The following is a 25,099-nucleotide window of genomic DNA, read 5'->3' as shown; positions in this document are numbered from 1 at the left end:
AGAGGGTGCTTAATAGAGGTTTGCAGAGTGAAGGAGTCACCCACATTAATAACTAGTCAATTTTGATCCAAACTCACCTCTTCTTGTCCAGTGATTTTCAGGAAATGGCAAAATTCATCTTGAATTAAAAGAAATTTAGCTCTTCCCATCTCTCCAGAGTCTTTCAGATTAGCCATGCTCTCTTGGAAATATTGCTCGGCCGCATCTGAAGAAAGGCATCATAACAACTTTGAAAACTACTTGCAGATTAGAAAGAGTAGTTGAATAAATATAATTTTAGTAGTGGCAAACTACTTGAAAATAATATGCATTTGGACAAGAGAAATCAGTTAAGAAGACTATCCTTTCTGCCCATTTCATCAGAAAAGATTCAGGTCTCAGAAGCATACAGCAGTTTACTGTCCTTGTTTTTCACTCATCTTAGCTTTCCCAGGAACAGAGTAAGCAAAGTTAATGCAAAAGGAGGAACTATCCCCCTAGATCTGGGCATATCAGTAAGTTTTCAAACTGATTAACCAGTAATTCATTCTTACTCTGGTGGCTACTCACGAGGTTAGAACTCCAAGGGCCCACTTACTTTAATAGACTCTGTAATCTTGGAATATATACTTATAACATGAAAATTCTGGAATATATGGTTGGCACATGCTAAGGGAAGAAACCCCAATAATTCCAAACATATAAACATACTAGTTACAATATAACAAAAACATATGTTTAAATACATGCCAATCTTAAAAGCAAGAAAAGGAAAATCTCAGATACTGAAAATGAAAAGGGAACTTAAAGGCAGAGCAGTGGGCAGGAGCTGAAGTTGGATGGTCTATGAGGGTATTAGAAAAAATTACGGAGGGAAAAACATTAACTAGACAATAGATAAGTGGTAAATTTGGTGAAGGGTAAAACAGTACACAATACTGGGAAAGTCAGCACAATATGACCAAGGCAAAGCCATAGAGGCTTCATAGACACATCCAAAACTCCCTTAGGTACCAAGTTACTGGGCTGAGGGCTGGGGACAATGGCCCCAGTGGATGTCTAGCTCAATTGGCATAACACAGTTTATAAAGAAAATGTTCTATATCTGAATTTGGTGAGTAGCATCTGGGGTCTTAAAAGCTTGTAAGTGGCCATCTAAGATACATCTGCTGGTCCCATCCTATCTGGAGCAAGGAAGATTGAAGAAAACCAAAGACACAAGGGAAAGATTAGTCCAAAAGACTAATGGAGCACAACTACCACAGCCTCCACCAGACTGAGTCCAGCACAAGTAGATGGTGCCCAGCTACCACCACAGACTGCTCTGACAGGGATCACAATAGAGGGTCCTGGACAGAACTGGAGAAAAATGTAGAACAAAATTCTAATTCACAAAAAATGATCAGACTTACTGGTCTGACAAAGACCGGAGAAACCCTGAGAGTATGGCCCCTGGACACCCTTTTGACTTAGTACTGAAGTCACTCCTGAGGTTCACCCTTGAGCCAAAGATTAGACAGGCCCATGAAACAAACAATAATACACATAGCTCAACCATGTATACAAGATTAAATGGGTACACTGGCTCAGGGGCAAGGACGTGAAGGCAGGAAGGGACAGGAAAGCTAGACGAATGGAAATGGCGAAAGGTTGAGAAGGGGAGAGTATTTACACGTTGCAGGGTTGGCAACCAATGTCGCAAAACAATATGTGTATTGTTTGATGACAAACTAATATGCTCTGTAAACCTTCACCTAAAGCACACACACACACAAAAATTATGTTCTAGAAGAGGTGGAGATGAGGCCTAAGGCCTGAGAATGGTAGGCAGCTGAATGGAGCTCTTGACAATTCTGCCTGTGGTAGGCACAATTCTAAGATGACTCCCAATGACCCTCACTCTTGTATAATCCCCTTCCCTTTGACTGAGGGTGGAGCTTGTGAATATAATGAGATATTCCTGTGATTAGGTTGTTATGTGGCACAGTCGACTTTAAGAAAGGGAAATTAGCTGATGGCCCAATTAATCACATGAGTCCTTTAAAAGCAGAGAGTTTTCTCTGGCTGGTGGCAGAAGAGGAAGTCAGAGATTCAAAGCATGAGAAGGATCTGACATCAGGGAGGTTATCCTTTGCTGAGGTGGAGAGGGCCACGGTCCAAGAACTGGAGAGAAGCCTGTAGGACCTGGGAGAGGTCCCCAGCCAATAGTCAGCAAGAAAATGGGGACTTCAGTCCTACAACCCTAAGGAACTGAGTTCTGCTAATCTGCTCAGTTAGTCTACTCCTATTATATCTCAAAAGAGATTGACACAAGACACACTCTACACTAATACTGTCTCATTAACATAGCAAAGAAAATCCCTTCCCAAATGGGATTATAACCACTATAGGGGTTAGGATTTACATTTTTGAAGGACACATCTCAATCTATAACATACCACCCTTTAGCCCCCCAAAATTATGTTCTTTCCACATGCAAAACACATTCACCCCATCACATTATCCCAAAAGTCTTAAATCAACTCCAACTCCAACTCCAAAGTCTCATCTTCTGAATCATCTAAATCAAATATGGGTGAGACTTTAAGTATATTTCATCCTGGAACAAAATTCCTCTTCATCTGTGAATCTGTGAAATCTAGAATACAAGTTATCTGCTCCCAAAGTACAATTGTGGAACAGGGAGAAGGTAGACATTTCCTTTACTAATAGGAGAAATGGGAGGGAAAGAAGGGATAATGGACACCAAACAAGTCCAAAACCCAGTAGAACAAATTACATTAGCTCTCAAGGCTTAAAAATAATTCTCTGTTCTCCAGGACCATCTGGGCAATGGCCCTGCCCTCCAGACTCTGGGTGTTGGCCATGCTCTCTAGATTCTGGGTGGAGGCCCCTCTGCTCTGGGCTTCAGCCCTGCCTTCCAGGCCTACTGGGACAGAAACTCTGCTCCCTGGGCTTTTGGCAGCCCCATTCTCCTAGTCCATGCAAGTGGTGACCTCACCCCCACAGCCCTGGTATGCCCTGTTCTTCTGTCCCTTGGGCATAGCAGCCTCGCCCCCTCAGCTTTGGGCAGCAGCTCCATCCTCTAGGCCAAACTGAATGGCAGCGCCACACTGCAGAACTGAGCTGACGAAGATCTGACTTTCTGAAATTTAGGAGGGTATGGCTCCACTCTTTGAAACCTGGAGGCTGTGGTTCCATCCTTTGAAACTGAGACAGTCCTGCTTCCTGTGCTCCTTTGAATGGTTCTGCTAATTCAAACTTCTCCAGGCATGGTCATTTTCTTTTCTTTTCTTGGAGGACAACAGATGTAGCTCCTTTGGCCTGTTTTCTGTCTGTAGAACTCCAACAAGCAGACAGCTTTCCTTCCTTTCATTCTATCTCTGTCCCTTTCAGTCTAAGCTGATGCATTTTCTGCCATGGTAGTTGGTTAGATCCATCAGTCAGACACTTAATCTCTTTAACAAAAGATTGTGTAGCCACATCCTTGGTGAAGAGTCTAGGACATGTGTTGTTCTTAATTTGTACAACAGAATTTTCCAGCTCTTTAAGTTCTGTTTTTGTTTTGCACAGTTCATTTTTTTTTATTGTTGTGAACATTTACAATTCAAGTTGGTCTCTCATATAAAAATTTATACATACATTGTTATGTGACCCTAGTTGCTCTCCCTACACTGTGACAGCACATTCCTCCCTTCCACCCCGCATTTCCTGTGTCCATTCAACCAGCTCCTGACCCTCTCTGCCTTCTCATCTCACCTCTGGACAGAAGCTGCTCATTTAGTCTCATGTATCTACTTGAGCTAAGAAGCACACTCTTTACGAGTATCATTTTATATCCCATAGTCCAGTCTAATCTTTGTCTGAAGAGTTGGCTTCGGGAATGGTTTTAGTTTTCGGCTAATGGAGAGTCCAGGGGCCAGGTCTTCCGGGGTCCCTCCAGTCTCAGTCAGACCATTAAGTCTGGTATTTTTACTAGGATTTGAGTTCTGCACCCCACTTTTCTCCTGCTTCTTCATGGACTCTGTTATATTCCCTGTCAGGGTGGTCATTGGTGGCAGCCGGGTACCATCTAGTTCTTCCGGTCTCAGGCTGATGGAGTCTGTGGTTTATGTGACCCTTTCTGTCTCTTGGACTAATACTTTCCTTGTGTCTTTGGTGTTCTTCATTTTCCTTTACTCTAGGTGGATTGGGACCAATTGATGCATCTTAGATGGCTGCTCACTAGCTTTTAAGACCCCAGACGCCACCCACCAAAGTGGGGTGCAGAATATTTTAATAAACTTTGTTATGCCAATTGACCTAGATGTCCCGAAACCATGGTCCCCAGACCCTGACCCCTGCTACTCTGTCCCTTGAAGTGTTTGGTTGTATTGAGGAAACTTCTTAGCTTTGGTTTAGTCCAGTTGTGCTGACTTCCCCTGTGGTGTGTGCTGTCCTTCTCTTCATCTAAGATAATTCTTGTCTACTACCTAGTTAGTGTGCACAGTTCATTTTTAAGTCCATCTCTTTTCTCTTGCATTTTACTGTTACTGGCAAGGAGAAACTACAGGGCCCCTTTAAGATCTTGCTTAGAAATCTCCTCAGCCACATATCCAAGTTCATCACTTACAACTATTACCTTCCACCAAACATTTTAACATAATTCAGGTAAGTTCTTTGCCACTGCATAAAAAGCATCATCCCTCCTCTATTGTCCAATCACATGTTCATCATTTTCTTTCAAAACTTCACCAGAAGCACATTTAACATCCACATTTCCAGCAACATTCTGTTGATGGCGTCATTTGTATTCTCTAAGGTGATAGAGACTTTCTCTAAGGCTCTCCTCACTTCCTTCTGAGTGACCCCTCACCAGAATTGCCTTTGATATCCATAATTTTACCAACAGTCTCTTCAAGGCAATCTAGGCTTTTACTATTAGGCACTCTTACACTCTTCAAGCCTCCACCCATTACCCAATTCCAAAACCACTTCCACATTTTAGGCATTTGTTATAGCAGTACCCCACTTTTTGGTACTGAATTCTGTCTTAGTTATCTAGTGCTGCTACAACATAAATACCACAACTGAGTGGCTTTAACAAATAGAAATTTATTTTCTCATAGTTTAGGAGGCTAGAAGTTCAAATTCAGGGCACCAGCTCTAGAGGAAGGTTTTCTCTCTATTAGCTCTGGGGGAAGGTCCTTGTTCCTTGGTTCCTCGGAGATCTTTATGTAGCTTGGCATCTATCTTTCCCAATCTCTGCTCACTTAATCTACTCCTTTTTTATCTCAAAAGAGACTGACTCAAGATACACCCTACACCAATACTGCCTCATCAACTTAACAAAGAAAACCCATTCCCAAATGGGATTTTAACCACTATAGGGGGACACAATTCAATCCATAACAGCTAATAACAGGAATAAGCTTGAAAAATGACTCTGAACTCCAGATTAGAATGCAGCTGGCTGACACCTTGACTTTAGCCCAAGTAGAGAACCCAGTCTTACCATGGCAGGCTCTGACCTACATAACTGTGAGCTAACAGGTGGTGTTTAAGTTATACTTTGTTACTCAGCAATAGAAAACTAATAAAGCCAGGAATCCCTAAAATGAGGATAAGAACAATTGCACTGGCCCAAGGCAGGACCTCAAGGCTATCCACCCAGAGGCCGTGGCTAGCAAAAGATGATGTGAAAGAAGCTGGGCCACCATACTTGGGGCATGCCTATGTGTAAGGTCTGAATTTATAGCTACTTGGTTTGGAAATCCTGAACAAAGAAATTAATACAGAAACTAGTCTAGAACCGGGAAAATTATAGGGTTCTAGCACAGGGATTGGCAAACTTCTCCGTAAAAGCCATATGGCTTCGCAGGCCATACAGTTTCTGTGGCAGCTACTCTACTCTGCCATTGTAAAACAAAAGCAGCCTTAGATAATCTGTAAATGAATGAGTGTAACTGTATTCCAATATAACTTTATTTACAAAACCAGGGGGTAGGTTGGATTTAGCCCATGGGCCATAGTTTGCTGACCCCTCTTCCAGTAGAGGAAAATCTGCTGTTTTCTTACCCCAGCATACTCAGGATACATGAGACCTTTGAAGACCCTGCTGGTGATGACCTCATGGTGATACATGACAAGCACATAAAGTTTGCTGGGGAAGATTATGACCCATATAAATAGTGGCCTACTTGACATTTCCACCTGGAAATCTCAAATTTATGACATATGTTGTACTTAGTTGCCAACCAGTCAGCTCCCACTCAAGGCGACCTTATGTACGTATAACAGAATGAAATGTTGCCAGGTCCTGTGCCAGTTTCATGATTGTTGGTATGTTTGAGTCCATTGTTACGGCTATTGGGTCAATCCATTTCATTGTGGGTTTTCTCATTTTCACTGACCCTCTATTTTTTCAACATTATCTTCTGCCCCTTTAAATTTCCTCTATATTTGGTTATTTCCTCTTTATCTCTTCTAATTTTGTCTTTGTACTTTCTGTTTTCTTGATTAGGCCAGATAGTGTTTCATCTGTTCTAATATCTTTTCCAAAGCATCATCCCCTGAATGTATTTTTCTTATGCTATGATATAAATGCCAGGTGCTTCCAAGAGGCCAGAATTATCTAAAGGTCACCAGCGCAAAAAGCAAGCTCTGCAGAACACACAGAGGAAAGGAAGTGGGACCAGACCATGCAGACTGTGATGTTCTTTCTTGGAGGCAGCAGAGCGAGTGGTAGAGAAGGCAGCTCTGGAGCCAGGTTGCCTGGGAACAGGTTCTGGCTGGGCCACCTTCCAGCTGTGCTTCACTTCATTGGCCTCAGTATCCTCATGTGAAAAAGGGGGACCATTGCACTACAGTACATGACATTATAGTACCCCCCTCATGGCACTGCTGCAAGCATTAAATGGATTAATACACGTAAATAACCGATAACATGCCTGACACACAGTCGGTGTTCAATAAATGTTTAACCATTTTAATTTTAGAGTCAGTTTTGATAATGTGGTTATGGGCTTTGCAATGCACTCACAGGCCGTCCCAGATTTCTAAATAGCCAAAAGGCACTAGAAAAAGGGAACCAATCAATAATAGTGATTCCTCCATGAATATTGTGTCCTTCCGATCAGAGCCTGAACACACGAGAGGCCCCCAGAGCACTAGCTCATGGAAAGTAGTGTTTATTACTTACAACAAGAAGCAGACAGCACACCAGAACAATGCAGACCCATTTCTGAGTCTGTGTCCCCTCTGCTTGAAAAGGCTATCTGAAAGGAGATGATGAGTCTTCTACACCTGCACCTCACTCTGTACTGTAGGTGAGACCTAAAAGGGAACCCACCTTCTGCCAATTCCCCCAGGCCAGGTAGGCTTAGTTAGGTGGACTGAAAACTTCTGCTATATGTGCTTCCACCTAGCACCATACTGAAGGGACAGTGAAAATCCCTCCCCCAGCCATTTTTATATCCCAAAGACTAGGTGACATGCTACACATTATGCAATGTAGATTTTTTCTGCCTGACCACCCTAGGAGGCGGGGAGGTCAGACACCTTGGTGCCAACGCATAAAGATACTTCTTTAACCCTGCTAACAAACATCAGCCCTCAGAGGGTAGGGGGCAGTAGTTTGTTTCAAGGTCTCATCATGCCCCACCCCCAACCCTTCCTGAGACCTATTGTCAAGGTGGTGAGTTAGGGATTCCTAACTCATTCACACATATTTAAGTGTTACATGTGAAGTGTTTAAGTGATAGAATAATATTCATTCGCCTACAAGGAAGACCAATTAATATGACTACTCAAATTTACACACCAACCACCAATACCAAAGATGAAGAAATTGAAGATTTTTACCAACTTCTGCAGTCTGAAATCAATCAAACATGCAAGCAAGATGCATTGATAATTACTGGTAATTGGAATGCAAAAGCTGGAAACAAAGAAGAAGGAACCGTAGTTGGAAAATATGGCCTTGGTGATAGAAACCACACTGGAGATCGCATAATAGAATTTTGTAAGACCAACGACCTCTTCATTGCAAATACCTTTTTTCACCAACATAAACGGTGACTATACATGTGGACCTCACCAGATGGAATACACAGGAATCAAACTGACTAAATCTGTGGAAAGAGACAATGGAAAAGCTCAATACCATCAGTCAGAACAAGGCCAGGGGCTAACTGTAGAACAGACCATTAACTGCTCATATGCAAGTTCAAGTTGAAGCTGAAGAAAATTAGAACATGCCCACTAGAACTCAAGTATGATCTTGGGTCCTGAATTTAGAAACCATGTCAAGATAGACTTGACTCACTAAACACTAATGACCAAAGACCAGAAGAGTTGTGGAATGACATCAAGGACGTCATACATGAAGAAAGCCAGAGGTCATTAAAAAGACAGGAAAGAAGCAAAAGACCAAAATTGATGTCAGAAGAGATTCTGAAATTTACTCTTGAACATAGAATAGCTAAACCTAAAGAAATGATGACGTGAAAGAGTTGAACAGAAGATTTCAAAGGGTAGCTCGAGGAGGCAAAGTAAAGTATTATAGTGAAATGCACAAAAACCTAAGTTAGAAAACCAAAAGGGAAGAACACACTTGGCTTATCTCAAGCTGAAAGAGAAAATTCAAGCCTCGAGTTGAAACACTGAAGGATTCTACGGGGAAAATATTAAACAACACAGGAAACATCAAAAGAAAATGGAAGGAATACCCAGAGTCACTGTACCAAATAGACTTGTTCAATGTTCAACCATTTCAGGAGGCAACATATGATCAAGAACCGATGGTACTGAAGGAAGAAATCCAAGCTGCACTGAAGACATTGGTGAAAAACATGGCTCCAGGAACTGACGGAATACCAACTGAGATGTTTTAACAAATGGATGCAGCACTGGAAGTGCTTACTTGTCTGTGCCATGAAATTTGGAAGACAGATACCTGGCCAACCAACTGAAGAGCTCCATATTTGTGCCCATTCCAAAGAGAGGTGATCCAGTAGAATGTGGAAATCACTGGACAATATTGCTAATATCACTCACAAGTAAAATTTTGCTGAAGATCATTCAAAAGTGGTTGTAGCAGTACATCGACAGAATTTGTAGCTGGACAGAAAAAAATCAATTGAACTGGATCCCTGGCTCTCTCTTTGGGGTGGAAGAGGGGAGAGTCTGTCCACTGCCAAACCAGAAGCTGCGTTTCTGGAGTATTACTCAAATTTTTCTCTTGGGAGGAGAAAATTCTACCACTTTGCAAATATTACATCATCTCTTTTACTCGAAACTGGCTGATGGGAGTGAACCTTATGGACTTAATGCTCAAACTAAGTATTAACTTTGGCTTCTTTGATATCTTATGACAGCAAATGTTGAGGATGATATGGTATTTATTTTGTTGATTAAAAGTACTACACAGATGAACACTGTGTCTGGAAATTAAAGAAAATATTCAGGACTGGAGTACTCTTGATATTTTAATTTTATGGCTAATTGGGAATTAATCAAAGAATATAACTTAGCCTTCCTTTACCAGTGAAGATGCTTCTGAGCCTGGAGATGAACCCTTCTTGTAAAGACCACTGGGTGAAGGGATGCAGGAGGGATCTGGGGCTGAGTGTGCTCTGACCTGCAAGTCATGCAGCAGAGGAGTGGAATTCCTGATAAGCAGAACTTTCGCTCTGAGACAACACTCCAGGGTGGGTACCTCATGTCCATCTGGGACAAGTGACAACAGAATTTCTGGAGGGACAGGAAGTCATAGCCCTGGGGTGGTATGCCTACTTTGGCCCTGAAGCTAGGTGTGAGTTCACACCCAGCTGGGTGTGGGTTCACAATGAGACAGCAATTTGAGTGCTCTTATACATCTTATAAATCCTGCAACTGGACTAAATAAGCAACAACATCATGATAAATGGAGAAAAGACTGAAGTTGTCAAGGACTTCATTTTACTTGGAGCCACAATCAACACCTATGGAAGCAGCATTCAAGAAATCAAACGATGCATTACACTGGGCAAATCTGCTGCAAAAGACCTCTTTAAAGTGTTAAAAAGCAAAGATGTCACTTTAAGGACTAAGGTGTGCCTGACCTAAGCCATGGGATTTTCAATCACCTCATATGCATGCAAAAGCTGGACAATGAATAGGAAGATGGAAGAAGAACTGCTGCCTTTGAGTAATGGTGTTGGCAAAGAATACTGAATATACCATGGACTGTCAGAAGAAGAAACAAATCTGTCTTGGAAGAAGTACAGCCAGAATGCTCCTTAGAAGCGAGGATGGTGAGATTTCGTCTCACGTACTTTGGACATGTTATCAGGAGGGACCAGTCCCTGGAAAAGGACATCATGCTTGGTAAAGTAAGGGTCAGCAAAAAAGAAGAAGACGACTCTCAACAAGATGGATTGACACAGTGGCTGCAACAATGGGCTCAAGCATAACAACGATCATGAGGATGGCACAGGACTGGGCAGTGTTTCATCTGGTGTACACAGGGTCACTATGAGTTGGAGCCGACTTGATGGCACCTAACAACAACAACAACATGCACGGCCATTCTTAACTTTAAAAACCAGTCCAGAATCACCTGCAACCTGATAATGACAGCCTCAGCAAAAGATGAGGCCATTTTGTAAAACACAGGCACGTGACTTAGCGTGTCATGCACAGCACAGGTGTCCCAGGTCATTAATCTTCCCCGTTTTCACTCCAACAGAATGCTCAGGTGGTCTGTGAGTTAGAGCAAGAGAGGAATCGTGGCCTGTGTGCAAAGTGGCCACGGCATCACCACCTGGCTCCATGTCTCTCAGGGGGGCATTTGGGGACTCAGAGCCATGCCATTCCCAGAGGTGCCATGGACTCTGCTGCAGATGTACATATACAGGCAAAAGAACAAGGCTTCATTCAAAGGGCAAGGGGAAGGTGGGATCGAAATCTGGCACCCTGGAGGTCAGGGGGCTTTTAATTAAAACAACCTGGGCTCACTCTCCCGAGGCTGTCCTAATGCAGGAGGCTTGGAGCAGTGAGGACAGCTGTCATTAAGAGAGCAGCCCCCATGTACAACAGGACAATTATCTTTTGCAACAGTCTTGGGAAACAGTCTCTGCTCTGTACTAAATGCAAAAGCACTAAGAAGCCCAGGGAATTTATAAATGGAAGCTCTCAAATCCCAGCCTGGCATTAACCCAGAGGAGCTCAGACACCCAGCAAACAAACAGACTGGCTCTGCTTAGACCCTGCTGGGGGCTGCTCCCGCTGTGCACAAGCCGCAGCCCTGGGCGCCTACTGGCGAGGGGAGCCTGCGGGTGACAGCATCTGGGACAGGCCCTCTCCTCACTGCTGGGGGTGACCAACAGGCCCTCAGTGACCCACGGGGGAGAACTCTTCAGGAGGACACTTGTACAGCCACCCGGTGGGCCTGCGACACAGCTTCTGGGGGCGGTGGATGCTGCTAACTGCTGAGTGGTCTGAGCAGTCTCTGACCATCTCTGGTCAGTGAAGGGTGGTGACTAAGATGGTGGCAGGCCTGGAAGATGGGTCATGAAGGACCTGCCCAGAGCCTGGCACTGAGAGCCCAGTGAGGGCTCAGTCATCGCTAGAATCTGCCTGCCCTCCGTGTCCTCCCCAACAGCGAGTGGTCCAGGAGCCCTCTAGACCCAGTGCCCGACACAGGGTCACTCCTATAGCCGCCCCACTTCCAGGAACCTCAGAGCTTACTGCTCCAAGTGCTTGTCTTGTTGAAGTATCTGCACCTTCTATAAGCTGCTTCAAAAATCCTTTTTAAAGTCAAGTCAGTGTATGAATAGCAGACTTGCCTGAGAAATGTTCACAAGAGTGAAAAACCTGAGCCTCATGAAAGTGGTTCTTATAAAGCTCATGTGTTTTACCCTCACCAGGAAAGGAATGAAGCATGGACTCTGGGTGCAGAATAAAGGGAATCCTCTGCGGGCTCCAAGGGCTGCCCCTCAGCCCCCTGTACCTCTGGGGGCTGGGGCGCCCACAGGGCCACTTTGCTCCGCAGTCTCTGGTTCCAGGGTGTGGTAAGTTCGAAGTACCCAGGGCTCTGTTCTAGCCATGCTTTGTCTCTAGCTTGCTGAGTGATCCTGGGCATGGCTCATCTATGACCCCTAATCCTGTAGATGGGATGAGCCCTAAGGTGCCTTGTCAGAGGCAGCCCCACTAACGCTGGTGGGAGACGGAGAACAGGTGTCTTCCCTCCCCGTCTCTCGGCCTCACCCCCTGCACTCAGCTGCGGCTCTCCCCTCTCCCTTGGACTCCGTGGGCACACAGCCGGCATGAATACCAACATCTGGCCTGCAGCTCAGAGGCCGGTGAAGCTCAGGCAGGCCGGGCATTCTGTAGTAAGAAATGAGCCCGAGTACGGGCTGAGGAAGGGTCTCTGACAGACAGGGCTCGAGGGGCAGTGGGAAGGCTGGTGGTGAGTGGAAGGAAGAGGAGGAAAGAGAGGGCTGGGTGGGGCAGAGCCAGCTGTGGTTCAAGCTCACTGTCCACCAGCAGGACTGCCCAAGCCCCACCCTGGAGGCCAGGTGCAGCTGGGTGGGGAGGCGGCAGGGGCAGCTAGGGAAGGGAAAGAGAGCTGACTGCAGCTGCTCCTGGATGGCCATACTACTTGTCAGGAGCCCCATGGAGCTGGGCATGTGGATGCCAGGGTCCGTCTGACTTATGGTCTTTCTGAGACACACGGAGCCCAAAGAGCAAAAGTGACCAGTCACTGAGCAAGGAGTGGGGGAGGGGAGGGCAGGGCCAGCACGGGGCAAGCTGAGAGGCAGGCCCAAGAGGAGAACTGAGAGCAGGGAGGCTGGGTAAGGTTAAACAGGAGCCTTTGGGAGACTCAGTGCTTCGCTTCAGACACTTACATATTTCATGTCTACTGTGTCAAGGATGGAGTGCTGGTGGTGCACTGGTTAACATCTTGGCTGCTAACCAAAAGGTCGACAGTTCAAATCCACCAGCCGCTCCTTGGAAACCTTATGGGGCAATTCTACTCTGTCCTGTAGGGTCACTATGAGTCGGAATCGACTCAACGGCAATGGGTTTGGTTTGGTGTCAAGAATGGGTTAAAGCTAGGACCAGTGGGGTCTGCAGAGGTGCATTTATTTGTGCATAGGGACTTATATGCAGAACAGCAACCCACACTGCCGAGACCGGTCTATGTAGCTAGGGACCCCACCCTCCCCTGCCCCCGAGACTCCGAAGGGACAGAGCCCATCCTGGCCGCTGTCTGCCATCAGCTCCTCAGCCTGCCAGAGCCTCTTGACCTTCGAGCTCCTCAGGCCGCCGATGGGGCCACTTCCAAACAAGGCCGCCTACACTCAGCGGGCTCTGCCTCCCGAAGGTTTACACTGAAATGTACTTGGCTTTGGTACCATTGCATTTTAATCTTATTTAGAAGAGTTATAAACACGAGGCCAAGGCCCTGAGCACTCAGCAGGGCTGGGAGAGTGGTTAATACCAAGTTTGTCGATGGCTGCTCTGGGAAGCTGGCCAGGCTCAGGTTAGTGGCATTCCGGGAGCTCGAACTGGGACTCCTTATGCAATCACCATCCCTGGTGACTTCTAGGGCAGTTTTGTCTGCATAAGGAATGCGGGAGGGTGGGGAGGTGGCACAGAGCTGGGGCGTGGAGCCTGAACATCGCCTCTCAGCCAGTGGGTTTTGCTTGTTAGAGGCGATGCCTTCAATGGGCATTCAGCAAGCAGGCTCCTGAAAACCCCCAGACGGGAAATTTTTCTCCTCAAAGATTCCTTTTTTCCAACAAGAAAGGAAGCATCTTTGCACTCAGGAACAAGCAAGTCTAAACACAGAAGAACAGAGATAAGCACCACCCTCCCCATGTAGATATCCTGGGCACTCGGTGGAACATGCAGATTTGCTCCCAGGGAACCTGCCTGGGACTTCCAGACTGGAACGGACCAAAGCCCAAGTCACAAGGTCCTGTGTGCAGGAGAGCTGTGGTGGGGTGTAGATGCACTAAGGGTTTGGTCTCCTCTTATTAGATAGATATATGATGGATGGATGGATGGATAGATAGATGACAGACAGACAGGCAGGCAGGCAGGTAGGCAGGTAGGTAGGTAGGTAGGTAGGTAGGTAGGTAGGTAGGTAGGCAGGTAGGCAGGTAGGTAGGTAGGTAGGTAGGTAGGTAGGCAGGTAGGCAGATAGACAGTTGCCTTTGAGATGACTCCGACTTATGGCGACTTTATGTACAACAGACCAAAAATATTGCCTGGTCCTACATCATTCTCATGATTGCCAGCATGTTCCAGCCCATCGTTGCAGCTATTGTGCCAAACCATTTTATCAAGGGTCTCCCTCACCCTCGCTGGTCCTCTATTTCACCAAACATGAGGTCCTTCTCCAGCAACTGATCCCTCCTGATGATGTAGCCAAAGCAAGCAAGTCAGACAATGTTCTGTTGTGATCCATAAGATTTTCATTGGCTAATTTTTGGAAGTAGATCACCAGGCCTTTCTTCCTAGTCTGTCTTAGTCTGGAAGATCCACTGAAACCTGCCCACCATAGGTGGCCCTGGTGGTATTTGAAATACCAGCGTCATAGCTTCCAGCATCACAGCAACATGCAGGCCACCACAGTAGAACAGACAGATGATAAGCTCTTAGTTGTTAGATAAAGATAAGATCTAACTTCCCCCACTGTCACTTCCCCCTGCAGGAGTCAGCAGATGCCTGGAGAAATGTCACCCTGGGTGGTTTTTCTCACTCCCACTGTGGACCTGGCACATGGTAGGGTAACAGAGAGACAACATGAGACCCTGCTACCCTGAGAGATGGTGGGCATGCCCTGCCCGGGCTCCCCACAGCTTCTGACTGGGGGCCCATCTGGACCCTGCTCCCTGGGGAAAACCCAACCCACACCCATGACGTAGCCCACTCTGCCCACACCACACACACAGTACATCTGCAAGAAGGGCTGGGCCACAACCTGGATCTCAGCTGCTGGTCCAGGTAGCTCATTTTCCCCGTTTGCCACTGAGGGAGACATGATTCCAACAGCACATGAGATGAACATGATATGGATGTTTTGTGTTTCTCCTTGTTTTTATTCGTTTCTGACTTGTCCATTTAGGTAATTTGTTTGAGGCTCAAAGAGTGAGGGTTTGTGCTCCCTTAGAGTCCCTGGGTGTTGCAAACTGTTCATACACTTGGCTACTAACTGAAAGGTTGGAGGTTCAAGTCCACTCAGAGGCACCTTGGAAGATAAGCCTGGTAATCTACTTCTGAAAAATCAGCCATTGAAAACCCTGTGGAGCGCAGTTCTACTCTGGCACACAAGGGGTTGCCATGAGCTGAAGTTGATTTGACAGCCACTGGTGCTGGAATGCACCTGTCCTAGGGCTTCATGTTACTACTGGATAATAAGCACTTTTTTCTATCCTATTGCCTCAGTGTGAAACCTCCTCACTTAGCATATAGGTGCGTTTACAGCTTCAGTAAGCTTTGTCCCTAAATCATTAAAGTTACAGACATTTCACGTGTCTTATGACTGGAAGATGCTGAATCTGAGAAGGCCTCTATAGGAGCAAGTTATAGACAAATAGGGACTTTGTCTTTTGTGGATAGAGTGATGAATATGGAGTGAGAAGGTTCTCTAGCTCGGCCTCGTACTTCCCAGGATAAAGAGCTGGCTGTGTCACTTCATCTGTAAAACGGGAGCCATGTCCTGCCTCCAAGAGTTGTTAAAGGATTAAATGAGCTGTGTTTGTGAAAGTACCAACACCTAGCAGTACCTGGCATGTAGGAGGAGCACGGCCGCTGCTATTATAACTGCTGTTGTTATTATTACTGTGATTCCTGCTGGCGCCAGAGTCCCTAGATCACCTGTGGCCTGTTTCGAGCAATCAACCCTCCAGGCCTCATGCAGAAGCCACCCCCATCCTAATCTGTAAAGCCGATTGCACTGGTGCCAGCTCCCTGCTCTTGGGAGAAGTTTTCTTCATATCCTTCCACCTCTGAGCTCCTCGCACATTTCAAACTCTGACTGGCAGGTCTGCATCCTGGGTGCAGGTCACCCAATGCCCTGAGCTGCTCAAGAGACACAGGCAGAGGTGAGCCGAGACTCTGTGCAGGCTCAGGCTGCTGGACCCTTCCCACTGGCCCTCCAAACTCTTCTCTCTGGGCTCCCTTCGCTCTTTCATATCCCTTGTCTATCCCAAACGCCACAGACTCTCTGGTGGGTCTAAGGCCCAAGGGGTGAGGAAGGAGGGCACTACATTATAGTGCCAGTCCCTGTAATGTAGTACAGCAGTCAGGAGCCTCTGGGGCCAGGCTGCCTGGGCTCAAATCTCTGCAACTCACTGGCTATGGGACCTGGGCAAATTACCTAAACTGTCTGGGCCTCAGTTTCTCCATCTAAAAAACGGGGACAATTGCACCGACCTCATTGGGTTGTTGTGAGGGTCAACTGAGTTAATAAATGCAATGCGGTTAGAACCACACCAGTACACATGATTGTAAGCATTAGCTATTATTACTGCATGAGGTGATTTAATTCTCACAACACCTGTATCAAGCAGATACTATTACCATCATATTTTACAGGGGAGGCAATACTTAGACTGGGAAACTTTTTTATTGTATAATTCAGCTTGGATTGTCTCTGATTCTACGAATCATGCAAAGCAGAGTGGCCTAACTTTATAGCTATGGGACAAAAACATTTTAGGACACAATTTCTGGCGGTCCCAACCCAGTTCATGTATTCAACAAGTGTGTGCAGGAGCACTAGCAAAGATGCCGGCAAACCCAAATCCCTCTAGGCAAAGATGTCCTCTGGCCTTAGCTGCAGCTTCCTGTTTGGAATTACCTAGGGAATCCCCTCCCCCTGCCACACCCCCAGTTTAAAGGCTCAGAACCCTCCAGTTGCCTTAGCCTACATGCTCCAGTGAAAAACAAGGAAGGATCTGATAACTCTGCATTCACACTCCTGCTCTTCAGGTCAGGAATTATGAATCTAGCCAATCTGAGTTGGTTATTATCACTTATAAATTGGAGATTTCACATAAAAACCAAGATTTCTGCCTTCTCTTGAAAAAGTAGCAGCTCTGTCCATCTAAGTCTCCACTCCGCATGGCAGCAATGGCTGGAGCTGAACTTCAGCTGCCCACTTTCAACAGGGTATGGGTTCTCCAGTCTGCCACAGTCCCTACCACTCTGTATTGCCTTTCTCATACTGCAGCCAGCAGTTAGCTGCCATGTATAATTATTCTTGCTGCTGCTACTGTTTTCTAATAACTGCCTGCTTCACTCACGTTGCCTGTTTGGTTTATGTAGACATTTAGATGGGCATCTCCTGCTATTCCGGGTTTCCTTCAAGCATGCATTTTCAGTGTTTTGTTAATAGCTGTGGAATGGAAGATTCTTTCTCCCTAATAAAAGAATTTTAGGCACCAAAACACTGGTCAAAATGTTGTTTTTTTGAAAAGCTTTTGAAGGTAAACCTGATTATTATGTGTGAAGTATTCCAGAGAGGGAGGACTAGAAATGTCCCCTGCCTCCTCTGTCCATCCCTAGACGGGCTGCTCCAGCTCTCAGTGCTCACAGCTCCAGGAGGCCAGAATGACGCATCTACAAGGTGGGATGGACAGATGGACGAACACTGGTAACCCCTTCGCCAGCTTGTCCCTGCACTGAGCACCCAGTCTGGCCCGGGGATCTCTGCAGAACATTTTGCTCATGGAGACCCCATTCAGCTTCTCCAACGGGCCTCTTCTTGGCCCACTTCCTGCCTCCTGAACCCAAGTCCCAAGCTTTCCAGATACCCATTTTATGCTTTCTGGAACATCAGACCTCATTCTACTCAGTACATAAGTATTTTTATCTGACACATTAGAATACACCCCCTAGCTCTTCTTTATGAGTTATACTCTGTTTCTGAATATTCTGACCAAAAAAGGTCATTAAATGTGTGTTCTCCATTTAGATGGGTGCCTCCTGTATTATATTGAGGCATATTGTATGCCCTGAGCCCAGGGTGGTGGATTAAGGAATTCCTAGTTCACTGCTCTACCTATTATGTTGTGCTAAGAAAAACCATATGACTCATAAATGGAAACTTCCTTTTGGGATCCTGAAAAGGTGTAAGTTCACCCTGATTGAAAGCTTGGCCCGGTGAGAATCTGGGGTGGTGTTCTAACATGACAGCTCTGTTGCCACAGTAGCACCACAACAATCTTTAAAAATAGATCACCTTTGAAAGCAGAACAGATTTGCCTGTAAGCTAGCACGAACTCTCTGGGACTCTTAAGAGCTATGTTTGGATGAAGATTAGATGTACAGGCAGTCCCCGGGTAACAAACATCTGACTTACGTACAACCTGTAGTTACGAACCAACCCCTGTAAAGCCTATTATATTAAAAATTTGAGGTACATACAATGGTTTGTAATAACGAACAGGCATTACTTTGTGATGAACATCAAAACATTATCACTATTATTACTGTATTATTGCGTTAAAGATGTTTTAGTGTATCTGGAAGTGTTTCTTTAATGTTTTTATGCATAGAAAGGTACACTCTATACTATATACTAAGACAAACATTTGATTAACTGATATTGGATACTGTTCTGGCTTACATACAAATTTGACTTAAAGACAGATTTAGGAACGGAACTCGTTCGTAATCCAGGGATTGCCTACATTTAAAAGTAGAAGATTGGAGGAAGACTGTATAAGAATATAAACAGGGACACAGCTGCAGAGGATTGGACAAACCAACAAAGGCTCTCAGAAGGGCACAGGGGACAGCTTTGTCCACCCTCCCCACAGGAAGGCAGCTAGCTCACAGGTGCAGGTAGCAAGCAGGAACCTCCCCCTTGGAAGGCTGGTTCTCACCGTGATGCTCGGGCCTCCCAGAAGCAACGGCGGCCTGGGCCACAATGTGTGCGGAGTTGGCTGCCTCCTCTTGAGAGGGGTATTTATTCAGGACGATGAGGTGCGCCTGTCACCACAAAGAGAAGAGACAAGTACATTTATATAACTTGGCAGCAGTGACACTGTTCTTGCAGGGACAAGCAGAAAGCTGAGAGCTTGAAGAAATTATTTACATGGAAGCAGAATCAACTCTTGAGAGAGCTGGATTTAAAAGCATTACATAGCAGAGAGAGAGCTGGACGCTGATTCCATTTGGCTCGATGCTATGGCCAGGGCTTAAACCTATTGCTGTCAAGTCGATTCTGACTCATAGTGACCTATAGGACAGAACTGCCCCATAGGGTTTCCAAGGCTGTAAATCTTTACAGAAGCAGACTGCCACATCTTTCTCCCATGGAACGGATGGTGGGTTCAAACCACTGACCTTTGAAAAGGAGAGTGTGGACATATTGTGGGGTTGGTAACCAATGTCACAAAACAATATGTGTACTAATTGTTTAATGAGAAGCTAGTTTTCTCTGTAAACCTTCATCTAAAGTACAATAATTAAAAAAAAAAACAGAAACAAACACTGCTGACCTTTAAGTTAGCAGCCGAATGCTTAACCACTGCGCCACCAGGGGTCCTTATGGACAGGGCCTGTCACTTGATAAATCCTGTAAAAATCTATGAATCCTATGAACATAAATTAATAATCATGATAAAACATATCCCTTCAAATAAAAAGTTACTACTCATCTGCCTGTCTACATTTGGAGTTTTAAAAAATACTATTATTAATATGTTTACATTCACCCAATAAACAGATACTTACAGATCGCCTACAACAGGAGAAGCATGGGCTACAAAGAGTGGGAGGTACAGAAAGGTAAAATATGGTGAAATAATGCAGTAATATGACACACTAGGTAGTCTGCAATTAATTGCCGAGACAGTGACAGAAATACTAAATTACCATGAGTTTAAAGGAGGGAAACACTAGATCGCGATCGGCCAAAAACCAACCAACCAGCAATAACTAAGATGTAAAGGGCACTTTATAGTTTACTGAGTATCTTTTATGTGTTATAGCAATTCATTTTAATTTTCATTATCCTCAGTATATAAATTTAAGAACTGAACTTGTCGAATGAATAATTTGCCCAAGAATATTACACAGCTAATAAGAGGCGGAGTTGAGACTCTGACTTTGATATTCTGACAGCACATTTTGCTTTTTTGACCATGTCAGGGGGCAGTGGTGGCTCAGAGGTAGAATTCTTGCCTTCCATGTGGAAGACCTGGGTTTGATTCCTGGTCAATGTACCTCATGCACAGCCACCACCCGTCTATCAGTGGAGGCTTATATGTTGCTATGATGCTGGACAGGTTTCAGCAGAGCTTCTGGACTAGGATGGACTAGGAAGAAAGGCCTGGCAATCTACTTCCAAAAATTATTCAGTGAAAACTCTATGGGTCACAATGGCTCTATCCCAAACCAGTGATGGGGAGGGGGTCACCATGAGTCCAGGGCCAACTGATGGCAGCTAATAGCACAGCCACGTCATGAGTCCTACTATTCCTCCCACCTAGCCCGTGGCAGCAGATATCACTAGTTGCACACCCACCACAGCATCCTGATTCAGCCTCTAGGCAGCTTCGACTAATTCACAGGAGGTAGCAGAGGAGGTACAGCAATCCTGAAGAGCATTCTAGCCTGGACCAAGCAATGAGATAGCAAAGTCAGAGAGACTTGCTCTTCTGATGGCCAACTGAGAGCATTTCTGGGGTGGGTAATCAGGGTAGAGGGATAATGTTTGGCTCTGGACTGTTGCTTCATTTGTCATGTTAAAACAGCTGAGGTATTAGCTCTAGATTTTCTGTGATAGGGGCTATTCCAAATCAATATTGGCAGTAATAACTTTTATTGTGTTAGGAAAACGAGAATTTTTTTATTTATACATGTTAACAATGTCTTTTGCTTTAAAACTACTTTTCTTATTATAACCCATAAAACCTATTGCCTTTGAGTCGATTCTGACTCTCAGGGACCCTATAGGACAGGGTAAAACTGTCCCATAGGGTTTCTAAAGAGCAGCTGGTGGATTCGAACTGCCGGCCTTTTAATTAGCAGCCGAACGCTTAACCACTGCACCACCGGGCTCTTTCTTATTATAGGATATAAATAAATTGAATAAGTGATTCCAGTAACCCCCAAATTAGTCATTGTCTTTGATTTAGCCTGAAAGGTCCAATCTTCAGCTTGACTTGAAATGCTTTTGAACTAATAGGTACTTTTAAATGCAACTGCATATACATACAGACAATGGGAGACACAGGGACAGGATCAGACTACTAGGTGTTCAGTGACTGGGGGAAAAAAAAGAGAAGAAACATCCCTCCCTCATCCCAGCCAAAAATAAAAGAAAAAAGACCAAATGCAAACTGAGTCAAATTTACTTTGTGTTTTTCCCCTTAGTCAGCTTTCTCGAAACCTGTTGCCAGCAATTTGACTCCGACTCATAGTAACCCCATGTGTCACAGAGTGGAACTGTGCCCCACAGGGTTTTCTTTGCTGTGACCGTCATAGAAGCAGGCCTCTAGGCCTTTCTTCTGTAGCACCCCTGGGTGGGTTTGAACCACCAACCTTTCAGTTAGTAGCCAAGAGCAAACCATCTGTGCCTCCCAGGGACCTTAACTATCTCTAGAATTCCCTTTTTGAGGACAGCAATCACTGTGTGATGCCAGAAAAGATTGAACTCATATTGTTACAGGGACTTTTAACACACAGTATTTTAGATGGATTAAAACTCAAATTCAAAAATGGTTTTATGCTTTGTTTCTACTCAATATTATGATGCAAACAAATGTAACAGATATGTGTCTATCAACATTATTTTCAAAAGAATAATCACGTGTTCTGAAAGTTCCCTAAGTCGCCTTCTGCGCCTTTTGTGTTGGAGACGTAAGCAAAGTTTTCCAAGAGCAACAATGCTCACAGTATCAAGAAAGTGGATCCTGAAAGCTTAAGGGGTTCTGAATTTATCATGAAATTTTCATAACCACATCTTTCCTCATGAGATACTAATATAAGCAAACATTTATTATTCATTATTCACTTCAGAAACTCAATCCCTGATCTAATTTATTATACGATGTTCATGAAGCTTCTAAAAACCATATGCCGGTGGGGGGAGGGGGGAGGAGACACCCATATTTAAATTGTGCAAATTTAGTGTCTCATTTATTCAGTAAAATTTAATTCAATTCTGTTTAATTTAATTCAGTCCTATTCAATTAAATTTATTTTAATTTTTAAATGCTTTCTATAACACAGGTATTGCGCTAACTCTAGAAAATCACAAAAAAATTAGGCAAGGGTTTGTTTTAAAGGAGCTCACAGATGAGCTACACCAATGTGGGGTGGTTTCATTTTTTCTAAACTTATAGACACAGACCCTCCCTAGGAGTTAGCACTGGCTTTCCGCCTTTCTCTCCTCCCCTAGTCCTGCCATCATTTTTAGTGATTTCACAACCCATGATTGGCCTGCGCCTGCCAGGCAAGAAAGAGATGGCACCCTCAAAAGGGTTAATAGAGGAAAGAGTTCAATAAAAAGATTATTTTTTAAAAAATGTTTTATTGTGATAAATAAATGTGTAACAAAACATTTGCCATTTCAGGTCGAGAAGGGAGAGGGTTGACATGTTGTGGGGTTGTTAAACAATGTCATAAAACAATATGTGTACTACTGTTTCATGAGAAACTATTTGTTCTGTAAGCCTTCATCTGAAGTACAATAAAAAATAAAAAAAAAATTTGCCATTCCAACATTCTACGCAGGTACAATTCAGTGATATTGTGTTCAGCATATTATGCAACCATCACCATTACTCATTTCCAAATTTTTCCATTACCCTTAACGTGGAAGGAACCCAGGGAGGAGAGTGCAGGATTTCAGGCCTGGCAACCACCAGGTGCTCTGCCATTGCAGGCCAGTGGGGCAAGTGGGGAGCACTTGCTGGAGCTGGGGAGATGAGTTGTAAGACAGGGAGCTGTGGCTTCCCGTGGACAAACCAGCCCACCTGCAGTGACCCTGAGGAGAGGAACCAGGGAATAGATATACTGTCCTCACCCTCCTCCCACTGTCCAGGCTCCTGGGTGCCTCCCAGCCAGACAGAAGGAAGCCCACTGGTACATGACTTAACGGCCAGCCTCTGAGGCACAGAGCAGGGCTGAGAAGGATGCAGAGTGGAGCTCCAGGGGTGAACAGAAAACTTCTAGCAAATGGCCTAGTACCCTGGCCTCTCAGATTTTTGATGGGCTCATTTTCTCTGGGCCCTCAGCCACCCACTGCCCCATCACACTTTGAGTCTTGTCATCACTTAATCTGTGCTACCTCTGGGTCCTCCAACTCACAGATGCCCTTTGACTGTTCCAGCACCTTGGCTTCATCACTTCCATGCAGCTTCTAGTCCTCTCATCCACTGCCCACTCCATTCTCACTCTCCATCTGCCCCTCCTGTTGTCCCTTCCTGTCTGGGCCAGCTTAGAGTGCCCTGTCCATCATTTTCCTAACTGTATACATATGTCTTAATTTTTATTGAACATTAAAATTTCAATAATTTATAATGTTTCAATAATTTATATTGAACATATAAAATAAAAATTTAATATTCACAAAATTTGCCATTTCAATCATTTTTACATGTACAATTCAGTGACATTATGTTCACCATGTTGTATAATTATCACTACTACCCATTTCCAGAGTTTTCCATCACCCTTAACAATCCCTCCCTATTTCTCCTTCCTACCTACCCCGATAACCTCTAATAAACTTTGGTCTCTATGCCTTTGCCTATTCTAGATATTTTATATAAGTGGGGTCTTATAATATTTGTTCTTTTGTGTCTGGCTTATTTCATTCAGTATAATGTTTTCATGGTTCATCCATGTCATGGCATCTATCAGAACTTCATTTCTCTTTATGGCTAAGTAATATTCCATTGTATGGATATACCATATTTTTTTAATCCAAATTGTATATATATTTTTAAATCCTCCTTAAAATTGATCTATCCTCAAATGTATATAATGTATTTCTCTATCATTATGTATATTGAAAATACCCTTAAATCCATTGAGGCATTATCCAAAATGGTGAAGAAACGGGGACCCATCTAAAGATCTATCAGTAGGGGGATGAATATACTGGGGTTTATTCATCAATGATTGAACTCCGTCTACATGTATTAGCATGATCACATTTCAAAAACATATCATCAAGTGCAAAAAGCAACTTGCAGAAGGATGGCCCCACAGCGTCGTTGACTTTTAAGTTTCTCTTTTTAAGCAGAAGAACTCCTTTTATTCCAAACAAAATCTTCCATGGTCCTCATGAGCATGGAGCTGCTCTCTCTGAAGCAGCTGGCGGGCCTGGAAGCCCACCCCTCTGCTCCTACCCAGTAGCCCAGGAAGCACCCCCATGGAACACAAGGGCTCAGGTGACACTGTTTGAGAACCACAGAACCACACTGTGTAGACAGGCCTCGTTCTGGAGTGGAAAGGAGGTTAACAAAACCAGTGATTAGATTATACCATCTTTCCAAGCTAAACCGCTGTTGAAGATTTTGGAACAACCCTTCGTTTGCTAAGAGAATATAAATACCCCTGTTATATACATCTGAGAGCATTTAAGGATGAGGAATTACAGTTAACAGAATTCCAGGAGCCGAGCTCGGCTCTCCTGGTGATTACAGGAACCCAAGGAATGGGCTCCCCTGGGGACCTGCAGCTCCACTGCACTGGCTCCTGCTCCTCATTACTTATTAACCTCCCCAGGCTCCCGTTTCCCCTAGCTTCCTTGTTGTTTTCAGTGTCTTATGGTTACACGTTTATCAGTTGTCATCTTGAAGCTGAAGACTCATTCCTAAGACCACGCTCTCCGCCCCTGCCAAGGTACCAGCAGTTGGCCCACCCAAGGGCTTGTGTGCGTTTCTGGGGAAACCGTGACTCCACTGAACCATCCGGCTGCCAACAGACATGGCCAGAGCCGGAGCTGACAGGCGCTTATCTAACCCGGCCTGTCCCCTCAGATTTGTGAAATGCATGTTTCCTGAAGCGAAAGCTTGATGACTAGTAGGAAGTATAAGCAAGTATTTCCATTTATGAAGGCAGACCCCAACATACGAGCGCTCAAAACACTGGGAGGAGTCTGAGTGGGGACCCCAGTTCCTGG

General features: G+C 44.7%; 1 protein-coding gene across 1 annotated transcript in view; it reads right to left on the bottom strand.

Annotated features, from left to right (window-relative positions):
- TTC23 (tetratricopeptide repeat domain 23) overlaps positions 1-25,099 on the bottom strand; it is a 109,426-nt gene that overhangs the window by 36,672 nt on the left and 47,655 nt on the right. The window contains exons 6-7 of the mRNA XM_023727808.1: positions 18,843-18,948; positions 78-205 (exon numbers count right to left, since the gene is read on the bottom strand). Of these exons, the coding sequence (XP_023583576.1) occupies positions 78-205; positions 18,843-18,948 (234 nt within the window). The remainder of the gene's footprint in view (positions 1-77; positions 206-18,842; positions 18,949-25,099) is intronic.

Source organism: Trichechus manatus, unplaced genomic scaffold (assembly GCF_000243295.1).
Source record: "Trichechus manatus latirostris isolate Lorelei unplaced genomic scaffold, TriManLat1.0 scaffold00019, whole genome shotgun sequence".
NCBI lineage: Eukaryota > Metazoa > Chordata > Mammalia > Sirenia > Trichechidae > Trichechus > Trichechus manatus.
This window is presented reverse-complemented; position numbering and strand designations above follow the sequence as displayed.